The sequence below is a fragment of the Nannobrachium achirus genome (assembly GCF_963921795.1).
Source record: "Nannobrachium achirus genome assembly, chromosome: 16".
NCBI lineage: Eukaryota > Metazoa > Chordata > Actinopteri > Myctophiformes > Myctophidae > Nannobrachium > Nannobrachium achirus.
This window is the reverse complement of record NC_137823.1, coordinates 21,453,896-21,465,345: the sequence shown is the minus strand read 5'-3', so window position 1 is coordinate 21,465,345 and position 11,450 is coordinate 21,453,896. Positions and strand designations below refer to the sequence as shown.

The following is an 11,450-nucleotide window of genomic DNA, read 5'->3' as shown; positions in this document are numbered from 1 at the left end:
TACAACATAGTGGACCAGTATTATAGAGGATATGCGTGTGAAATCATCATCTTACCCGGAACTTAGTTATGCGGGAACGCCTACTGAGTGGCAAAACACTACTTTCTGGCCTTGAAAGCCCATACATCCAAACAGAAAAGTCCTATCTGATTGCATTAAACGACGTAAAACAACGTTAAACTCACTTTGCCACTCAATTTACCACTCAATTTTCCATTCACTTTATGCTATAAATGTCAGTGTTTTGTAGAGACAACTCAATAGCATACAATATAATAGCATTTCCATGCAGTTTAGATGAATTTTAAAGGCAACGTTTAACTGTGCTGCAACGAAATAAATGTTATAATTTGTGCTGGTACCATTTTTTAGATATTTTAAGTTATAAGTTTGCTGAGCCTTGCACCCCAAATCTTTAAAATCTAAAACAGATAAAAATGTCTCATTCTGGATGTGCTCTAATTTGTGCCGTTGAAATCATCAATTGTGTTTTTACTTTTTTTAATATGTATTCACTTTTGATAATAAAGCTTACCTACCCCTGCCCTAACCCATACCCACCGGCCTCCGCCCAGCGCCCACCTCAGTAGAGTAGAGTAGACGGTTTGCCCTCCCCTTCCCGTCACTCCCGTAAAACCCCCATTTACGGGAGAGCATGAGGAGTGAACAAACCCCTCCCCTCTCACCTGCCACCATCCCAGGCCTTATCTCGTTCTCAAGCCCCACAACTCCCCCACCAAAAGAAGGGGGAGAAAAGGGAGCACTAGGGTTATTATTATCGTTAACTAAAACTAACGAAATGAGGACAAAAAGAAATTTGAAAAAACATTTAGTTAACTGAAATAAAAAAAACATATTAAAGATATTTTTTATGTTTTAGAAAACAGAACAGAGGCAAGAAACCAGTCTGGATACAAATACTTTTCGAAACTCTCCTTTCTTTTGTACACATTTATCCAGACAAATTCCATAGGCTTTCCATACTTGTGTAGGAGCACTTGAAGCACAATGGAATGGAGATATCATATATTATGGATTCAACAGTTGTAAGAGAGAGCTGCAGAAACCTGGGGTCATGGGAAAAGTAAACCTGATAATAATGACCACACAGCTCTGTGAATAACTGTTTGCCAGTTGAAAATCTGTTGTTTGTTTGGAAGCATGAGGTCAGTCCGTTGTCTCCCCAGGCACGGCAGAGGGAGAGCAGAGCCCAGGATTACATAGGCAATTGGCACTGGGTGAAAATGGGTTGCAAAATCGTGGGATAAAAATTATAAAAAATAAAAAAAAAGATTTGGTCATGTGAACAAAACCATTAAGAGGAGTGTGGGTTAATAATGGCTGTGTTGCTATAGTCTATGACAACACGAACTGTCAGTTGAAATTGTGTTTTCTGAGATGCCTTATGCCTGAGCAGGAGTCCAGCTCCTGGTGCACAGGTGCAAAGTTCCCACACATCTACAGTACTTCCCAGCATTTGGTATGAACACACACTTTTTAATGGGGTCAGAGTGATAAAGGTTGGATCATGTGTATCATGGTAACATCACCTACGTATATAAAGAACCCTCTGGAAGGAGCCACTCTCTTTCTGCCCACTCTGAACCATAGGATGGTAAGCGATATTTGAAGAAAGAGGGATTTGTTAGTTAGATACTACCAGTATTTTACGTTTTTCTTAATGCAAACTACGTAGTTTAGACTGACTATTTTAGAGTGTACGTGCTACAGTACACAGTTAATTTAACTTAGTTGATCGTGAAGAGATGTTTTAGTCAAGGACTAGTCCAACTGGTCCTATAAGCTTATTATTATTATTATTAACATTATGTCGGTCTCTTGTATGTTATGGCATAATTGTTGTTATAAAATATTGGTAATACATCAGATTTGTTTTGTCTAAAATAATTTGACTTTTTCTTTTTCTTCCTTAGACACTATACCAAGTAGTGCTCCTGCTGTGTCTACTGCCCCCAGTGGTTGTGAGTTACCTGCCAAGGGACTGTGATGATGTCTACGCCATAGACAACAGAGCATCCAGTGGGGTCTACAACATCTATCCTGTTGACTATGATACTGCTGTGGAGGTCTACTGTGACATGGACACTGATGGAGGGAAGTGGACGGTAAGAATAGTTAATGAGGCTTAAATCATCAATATGTCTGTACACGGACACATGTCCGTGGCAAAGACTCGGGCCAAAGTTACGATTTTCTGTTTTACACACCATGATAATGTTCTTATTTTGATCGCAAGACCCAATTACTGAATTTAAAGTCTCCAGGTGTTCTTAGAATATGTATGACACTGATTTACTATGACACTATGGTACATTAATGGCAGATTTTGGTTCTTATTTCCATCCTTTGTTTTGGTGACTGGAACATGCAGGTTAAAACAGCATAATGATATGGTCTTTAAAGGACAACTTTAGTTTTTTACAACAAGGGTTCATATTTTAGATTGTAATTAAAGAATATAAAAGATGAGTGTTAAATTGATTTCATTTACTTCTTTCTATTGTTTTAGAGATTCTTATTTCAGTGGTTGGGGGCATGCGTATAAGTGGCTAAATATGTAATTTTACACAGAATAAGCCCATTCCCAAGATACAACGCAACCTTTCATGGTTGGATGTGACTTGTGGGGGCTAGAAGTGTCACTGTATAGCAATAAAGAAACTGCTGGCTTATTGTGTCTAAAAAGACATATTTAGCCACTTGTACGCATGCCCCCATGCGTACGCATGCCCCACATTTTTGCACGGTAAACGCGATAAAACAATAGAAAGTAAATGAAAACATTTTAACACTCACTTTTTCTTTTCTCTAATTACAATCTAAAATATGAACCCTTGTTGTAAAAAAACAAAGTTGTCCTTTAAGTGTCAATTAATCTGCTTCTCCCTCTTGATCTCTCTCTCTTTACTACTAAGGTTTTTCAAAGACGGATGGATGGCACAGTGTTGTTCTACAGACCCTGGGATGATTATAAGAGAGGTTTTGGCAGCGCTGATGGGGAATACTGGCTAGGTGAGGAATACACAATGTGAGAACGGTATAGAATGTGCTAACAATAGGATAAGCAATGTGCTCATACTGTACACTACTTGACAATGACATTACAGTAAATGGTTCATAGACAAAAACACTATAATTGAAGGAAAGTGTGACAGCTTTCTTATGGTATAATATTGTCTGTGAACAAAAATATTGTTGCACGACTCGTATGCCTAATGCCTAATTTATGACCGTACAACAGTGTCGCACAGCTATAGCGCCAAAGAATAGCAGACCTACCAGCTTGTAGATATGCTATTTTAGGGCGTGCAACAATGTCTTACGATGAAGTATTATTGTCCTTGAACTGCAGGGCTGGAGAACCTCTTCTATCTGACCGTACGGAGAAGATACGAGCTGAGAGTCGACATGGAGGACTTCAGTGGGATCAACAACAGGGTGTTTGCTCAGTACACCTTGTTTCACATCGACTCAGAGGACAACGGATACATGCTGCACGTTGCTGGCTTCAAAGATGGAGGAGCAGGTGAGTTTGATAGGTAGCCTACTGTATACTGTAAATAACTGCAAACAGACCGCACATAATCATGACAAGTGTTATTTAACTCTTGGATGAGAAATGAACCCCGGCCCAAGGGTCCACTCATTCACCCTCTGAGTTTGCTGTAGAGGCAAATGCAGTTAGATACAGTACAGTACAAAATTAGTTTTGGGGAACCAAGTGCATGAAGATGTGTGATGATAATAATTTGATGATGATGTTGATGATGATGACATAGTACTTTATTGTCACTTCACACTGAAATTTGTCTTGCGATACAGCAGCCATGTATGCGAAAACATATACCGGACCGGTAGACAAACAGTTGACATAAACAACAAATGAACGAAACAGGATTACATACATACTAGGCTATAAGGATAATACGAGAGACAGCTGGAGAATACAGACAAGAGCAATGTCCACCGCATAGCCTACCTCTGGCCAAACTCCTGATTAAGCCTTAAAGTCGACTGGTGGACAAAGGACCATTTTAGTTTGACCTTATTGTATGCTGGGACACTGTATAGATGATGATGATGATGATGATGATGATGATGATGATGATGATGATGATGATGATGATGATGATGATGATGATGATGTGGATCCTGTACTTAATGTCCACACAGGTGACTCACTAAGCTATCACAGTGGATTCAGATTCTCCACTCTGGACCGAGACCAGGATACCCACAGTACACACTGTGCTAGAGTATATCTAGGTGCATTCTGGTATGGTGGTTGCTATAAGACAAGTCCCAATGGACTTTATGTGTGGGGAGCTGATGGGACTCATTATGGTATTGGTGTTACATGGGAAACATGGAAAGGTACAAACTATTCCTTGAAGTCTATTAGTATGAAGATCAGACCACTAGCCCCAAGAGAAGAGCTGGATGAAATAGATCCAGATGTCTAGTTTCACTGTAGCAGAACAGGAAGTGACTTGACACCTGGTGACAGACCAGGACTCAAATCTGATAAAAACACAATTGATATACTGTAACACCATACCTGTATATCGTACAAAGTATAAATTAGCCATTAGTGTAATTAATACATAAAGATCACTTAAAATAAATACATATCATATAGGTCACCTTAAATTGTCACAAAAAGTGTTCACCTTTTTTGTTTTCCCAGTGGTGGAATGTAACTAAAGCACATTTACTGTACCTAGGTACAAGTTTGACATACTTATTCTTTACTTTATTTTTATTTTTATTATGTCTAATTATCTGATTGTGATTCTCTTCCTGCTCCCTTATGCTTACATTCATTTTCACTGTACAGTATGATCTCCTGGTCTTGACTGTAATCTGGATTAAACCATGTTAACTTTGAATTCTTGCCTGATCATTTCTGTGTTTATTACCTGTTCGGAGTCAGTAAACTCAACACAAAGAGCTTATTTCATATCTATGACAAATATTATGTTGACAATCCACTTTTATTGTATTGTAAAAAAATATACGATTAGGATATATTACAAGTCAAACTAATTCACGTTATCCCTCCTCTACAATGACTATAACAGGTGTGTCAGTAACATCAAAATATTTGTAATCAGACTAGGACTTCTTTGCAAGCACACCCACACACATGCGTGCATATTTATACATGCATGTGTGACAAAATGACATCGCCATTGTTATAGCCGCTAATGAGTTTGTCCGCAGGGCATATGCTATAAATGTCAGTGTTTTGTAGAGACAATTTATACAACAGTTTAGGTGGAAGGCAATTTTTTACTGTGCTGCAACAAGATCAGCCACCCTCCATCCCCCCACCCCCCAAGCACACATGCACGCACTCACGCACGCGCGCACAGAGTTGTCAAGTCTAGTCTACATCGAGGCAATCTGCTGTTGTCTTGACATTGACATGACAGGAAAGACTGTCTGATGTTTCAGTCTGTTAGACTGCGTGCCAGAGAGGCACAGATTCCAAACATGGCTAGATTGACAGATTGATCCCACGGGGGAACATGTGGACGTCAGAGGCAGCACAGCAGATGTACTGTATGCTAGCTGCACGATAATAATAATAATACTAATAATGAGGGCTGGGCAATTAACTGAAAATGTTATCCAAAAAAGAAAGTTTAGAACCAGAACAGACTAAATCTTGCTCTTTTAGGTAAATTGAATAATCAAGAAACTTCTTAATCAACGATTCGGCACAATTTTTTTTTCTGTCTAAATTGATTAGTATTATACTTGTTGTACAATGATGCCATACAAAAGATGTTGTAAATAGCCGATCTACAAGCTCACAATCACTATACATATACCAGTATATTGTTGCAATCGAGGCAACATAGACATATTTTTGGGAAATCTCTATGGGAAAAATGAATGGGCTTTCGATTTGTGGCTCCAAAAAAATGTCCGCCACTGCTATGCCCTATAACGGAAGTCACACGCCCAAACAACAGCACGCGATTCCGTCGTGACAACACAGTAGAAGCCAGGCAGTAAAATGAAGGACAGGAGGTTAAAAAGAGGTCCCAAAACAAGGCCCGCCAGCCTGAATCATCCCAGCTGAGTGAGCTGACTCATAAACAGCCTCTCGCATCAGTTCAAGTGCCGTGTTTTCAACCACCTGCAGTCGGTTAGAACCCACCGTTTGAACTCTGAACACACCAACAACACAGAGCGGAGGCAGGCAAGGCCACGGGCGCGGGGAAGAGGGGGGAAGGGGGGAGGGGGTACTGCAGCGGCGCGCGTTTAAACTCAATTTGACGTCCTCTGAAACCAATTCAATGTTCATTTGGGATCATTGGAAGGACATAACTTCACATGCTTGTCACGGCAGAAGCTTTGGCCTACGGCACCGCCATGCAATCAGCCTGAGTAGAGCGAACAGATAGTGGGAGAGCGAGAGAGAGAGAGAGACACACACAGAGACAGAGAGAGAGAGAGAGAGAGAGAGAGAGAGAGCATGACAGAGAGAAAGTGCAACAGAGTGAGGGAATGACAGCCACTCAGAATTAATAACGACGTAGGCCTACTGTAGCTGATTTAACAGCTTGGTGACCTGACAGGGGCAACACGGTTACTGTTGTAGTGGTGTGTGTGTGTGTGTGTGTGTGTGTGTGTGTGTGTGTGTGTGTGTGTGTGTGTGCAAGCGCATGTGTGTGTGTGCGTGCCTAAGGGGGGGGGTGCGTTCGTCACAGCTGTCGTGCATCACACGCGCAGATGCTGACGCACACGCAGGGACACACAGCGTTGCACATCATGATGTGTTCAAGATGCACTGCTGTAGGCAGCAAATTAGAGAGAGACACAGAGAGAGAGAGCAGATCAGAGTGACAGAACCCGAGAACGGAAGAAAGAAAGAATAAAGAAACTGAAAAATGACCCAAAAGATCAGCCGACTATAAACAGTGAGAGATCAAAGAGGAAAACAAACAGGCTAATTTAAACCATTTCCTTACTCCCAACCGATCACTAAGCCTAAAAATACCCTCGGGTCAAGTCCCCTATCTGTCCATCATTCCTAGAGCCCCATTCAAGAAACAACTTATAAGGAGCAGACCTGGCACCACTGGCACCACTGCCATACAGTAACTACAGTCGGCGCCGTCTGAAAAAAAAAAAAAAAAAAATAAGTGCTTAGTTTTTTGCAGTTCTTTGCAGTCTGTGTACAGTCAGAAGGAGTCTCCTGTAGTAGGCTGTTTGGTGTGTAGACACCTTTAGGCCTACAAGTTGGCCTTCTTACAAGACTCTGTTTGTTGTGAGAGTCGGGCGGCATTGGCTCAGGAGTTAAAGGCTTTGCACACAGGACCGTTGCGTTTTCTCCGTTTGCTGCATGATTAAAACGCATTGGATTTGGTGTGCAAGGCTGTGCGGAATCCACACTGCGGATCCAAAAAGGAGTCATAAAAGGAGTCAATGAGTTTTTACCGCATGCGACAAGACGCACAAATCGAACTGGGTTTGATCGGGAAAAGAATGCACTGCCGCAGCCACCTGCCGCATGGCAAATTCGGAGCCGGTGTGTATGAGGTCATAGAGAATGACCTCTCTTCATTTAAAAAAATGAAATCGTCCTTTTTTTCCGTGCGAAAAAAATGCGTCTGTGTGCAAAGGGCTTTAGAGCAGGGCCTTGGCAACCAGAATGTTCTTTGAGCAAGACGCTGAACCCCTAATCTTTTTCGATGAACAGGTTGGTGCCTTGCATGGTTTCCTCTGCCATCGGTGTACTGTATGTACGTATGTTGAACTTGAACTTTCATCTATCTCAAGTAATAATTAAGGGTCAAAATGTGTCTTTGTTTTGTCGCTATTTCTTGCGAATTTGAAGAGGCATTCTGTTCTTATATCTTTGCATTTGTCATGGTCAAGAAGTGGAGTTCTTGCCCGAACTGCTAGCGTAGCGGCCTGGGCTTTAACGTAGCTTGACGGCATGTCGCGGGTTCGAGTCCTGTTCCTGACGACCTTTGCTGTGCGTCTCTCCCCGTCTCTCTCTCCCTCTTTTCTGTCCATCTTCACTTCAAAGTCTATCAATAAATGAAGAAAGGCCCCCAAAAAATGGAGTTCTGTCTGCTTGAAGGCAGTGAGGACCGCCAAGCCTTATCTGTGTGTGTCTTTCTCTCCATGGCCAGGCTGCGTGTTCACTGAAGGCTGCACATTGTTAAGAGTTTTTTGTTCAGTTTGTTGTCATTCACTTTGTGGTTATATAATCCCAAAAAAAAAAAAAAATGCACTTTTCAGAAAATCGGGGGAAAAACTATTATGTAGAGCCACAAGCTCATTTTAATTGGCAAAATAAAAGTACAGACAGACTAAACGACTTTTAACTTGGCAGCCATATTTTGTGCATGTCATTATACAGTCAGGTGCATTTTCAAAATCTTTCAAATTAGTTTAAAAACAATTGTGATGTGCGTTTCAAGCTTGTGGATCTGCTACTTTTGATGCTTTCATGTGACACTGCAGTATGATGATGATGTTGTGCTGACACACTTTGTTGGGTGTTGACAGGTTGAGTTGGTCAAAGTGTAGAAGAGTCTGTCTGCGTGAAATCAGCTGGTTTCCAGGAACAACTGGTGACAGATAAATTAAATGCTTGGAAATTGGACCTTCATGAAGATATTGATGACGCAGAGTGGAAACAGGCATGTGTAAAAGCACAAAAACAGACAATTAATACAAGGTTTAAATTACTCCAATATAAATCGTTAATGAGAATATACATAACTCCTGTCAAATTACATCATATGTCTGCAAATATCACAGATGTAAAGTGTTCAACTGAGAAAGGTACTTTATTTCACTGTATGTGGGAGTGTTCTAAGATGCAAACTTTCTGGAATGAAGTCATGAAGTGTCTGTCAGGAATCTTTAAACCCACAGTTCCACTAAGTGCTAAACTCTGTACTTGGAATCTATCCGAATAACTTTATACAGCCAGCAAAACTAACAAAAATCTTAGATGTTGGTCTTCTCCAAGCTAGAAGGGTGGTGGCATTATGCTGGAAAAACGTTGATGCCCCCACGTTGAGAATGTGGCATCGAGAACTCATGAACTCTATTGGGCTGGAGAGACTGACTTATATAATTAGGGGTAGACAGAGCGACTTCGAACAGCTTTGGGGGGTATATATGGGTGCTGTGGAGACAAATACTTGAAAATAATGTGCATATTCACAATGGTAATGTAAGGTTAAAGAGAAGAGGAAAATAAATGGAAATAAAAAATGATGTGAACAATGTCATCTGAATTGTTTTTTTATTTTTATTTTGTAAACAAGGTGACTTTTAATGGGCATGTGCGGGGGTAGGCTGTTTGTGTGGGGGTGAGTGAATGGGTGTGAGTGTATGCATTGTTATGTGTGAAAAAGAAATCAATAAACATATATATAAAAGAAAAAACTGGTGGCAGCGGGGGTTGTTATTAGTGATGATAGGAGGGTCTATGCTGGTCTGTTCAGCATCGGGACCAGTTGACTGACTCTTCTATAAGTTCATATATTTGCTTTCTATCATTGAATCCTTTCGTCGAGGGATTTAAAGGACAACTTTGTTCGTTTTTTACAACAAGGGTTCATATTTTAGATTTTTAATTAGAGAAAAGAAAAGATGAGCATTAAAATGTGGGCAGATGTGACTTAAGGGGGATAGTAGTGTTATTAGTAAAGAAATCACCAGCTTATTGTGTCTAAAAAGACATATTTAGCCACTTGTATGCATGCCCCCACCCACTGAAATCTACGTCACCAAAATGGCTAAAACGATAGAAAGCAGTAAATGAAAACATTTTAACACTCATCTTTTATTTTCTCTAATTGCAATCTACAAAGTTGTCCTTTAATGACCCTAACCCTTTGTGCTCATTTTGAATCGTTTCCAAAAAATCATTTTATTCATTTATTTATATTCGAGGGTATTGGCCTAATTCTGCTCTGTACGTGGATTGTAATGTGGAGTCTCTTTTATCTCTGCATGCAGGTTTTCGAGTGGATGTTTTTTCCCCATTTTCTTCATTTCTTTGCTTAGATAGCCGTGCATCGCCGCATCGTGCCGCGCATTGTGCCGCACTTCGTGCCGCAAATATTTTAGTTATTTTTGGGTGGGCACAATCCAGGCCCCCCCTTGACTACTCCACTGCTTTAAGGACTACAACATGACGTTGAGTGGTTTCCGCTCCCGACCGGATCAAGTTTTAATGAGGTTAGGGTTAGGGTTTGGGTTAGCTTTAGCCAGGCATAGTGGTTAACATTCACCAAGGTTAGCATTCACCAGCGTCGGCAGGTTAGCATTTCACCAGGTAAGCATTCACCAGCGTCGAACTAATGGGATGTCGAACAAATGCTACATCGCAATATCGACGACACGCTCCCGAACCGGGATGACTGGAAGCGCCGACGGAGGGCTCGTCTGAGGACGACCTAGAGCAGTGGTTCTCAACCTGTGGGTCGGGTCCACAAATTATTTTGGGGGGTCCCCTGATGATGAACTAAATGTGAAACATTGTTCTCTCAATCAACAGTAAAGAAACCAACATAACATTTAAGTGTATAGACTCTGTAGAGGGTATATGCACATTTCTTAGGTGACAATTTAAGGACCTCTAAAATGACAAATTAAACATTGGCCAAATTGTGAAATATTAGAGGCAGAAATTGCAGCTATTTTCAACTCTTACAACTCCAAGTGCTTGTCAGTGTGGGATGGTCCCCAGTTCAAATATGATTATTTCGGGGATTGTGGCCTGAAAAGGTTGAGAACCACTGACAGAGAGAGGCGCTCAACAGAGCCGCCCGGGTGCACCACAGACAGTGGATTTGAACCTCGTGGTGGTGGGCAGGCACTTTACCAATGTGCCACCTGCGTGCCTAACAATTATTGTAGGTTTTATTTCATTTCATCAGGGTTAATGGTCAGGTCCAGGGACGTCAATTGGGTATGGCAGGGGTATGCAGCTGCCATACCCTGGGTCCAGGGGGAAAAATAAAAGTTACTTTTAAATATAAATCCATGAATGTCTCTTTGTCTATCTGTGCTGGTTATTATGTTGTTAAATTACAGTAAAATAACTACAATGCAAAATTTAACAAAATGGTCACTTTAACAAGGTATTATAATTATATTCTCCACACTTGTATTCTCCCCATCTTGACAAAATGGTATATTCCCAGGTTCTGCAGGTCAGCTGCACAGGTGCAATGCATTATTGTTAATAATGCATTATTGCTGCACTTGAAAAACCATTCCAGGCTGCCATATCCAGACCAAGAAACTGTAGAAACCTGTGTAAAAAACAGCCAAAATTCGTTTTTTTCAGACATTCTGAAAATAGCCGATCTACATGCTCACAACGCCTCGCAGTCGCAGCGCGAGGCGTTGTGAGCATGTAGATCTGCTATTTTTACAATATA

At 41.0% G+C, this 11,450-nt stretch overlaps 1 protein-coding gene across 1 annotated transcript; it reads left to right on the top strand.

The window, feature by feature from the left end:
• Nucleotides 1-1,415: 1,415 nt before the first annotated feature.
• Nucleotides 1,416-4,910, top strand: LOC308301307 (microfibril-associated glycoprotein 4-like). Its single transcript, XM_080745245.1, has 5 exons — nucleotides 1,416-1,615; nucleotides 1,935-2,126; nucleotides 2,937-3,033; nucleotides 3,374-3,547; nucleotides 4,195-4,910. The coding sequence occupies exons 1-5, from the start codon at nucleotides 1,529-1,531 to the stop codon at nucleotides 4,482-4,484; spliced, it is 840 nt and encodes a 279-aa protein (XP_080601371.1). The 5' UTR covers nucleotides 1,416-1,528; the 3' UTR covers nucleotides 4,485-4,910.
• The last annotated feature ends 6,540 nt before the right edge of the window (nucleotides 4,911-11,450 follow it).

What these genes read in the sequence shown, in the direction of transcription:
- LOC308301307 (XM_080745245.1), top strand. Translation starts at nt 1,529, where the DNA reads ATGTGTATCATGGTAACATCACCTACGTATATAAAGAACCCTCTGGAA. An exon ending in CCACTCTGAACCATAGGATG is followed by an intron (nt 1,616 to 1,934) that starts GTAAGCGATATT and finishes TTTCTTCCTTAG; the next exon opens with ACACTATACCAAGTAGTGCT. An exon ending in CTGATGGAGGGAAGTGGACG is followed by an intron (nt 2,127 to 2,936) that starts GTAAGAATAGTT and finishes TTTACTACTAAG; the next exon opens with GTTTTTCAAAGACGGATGGA.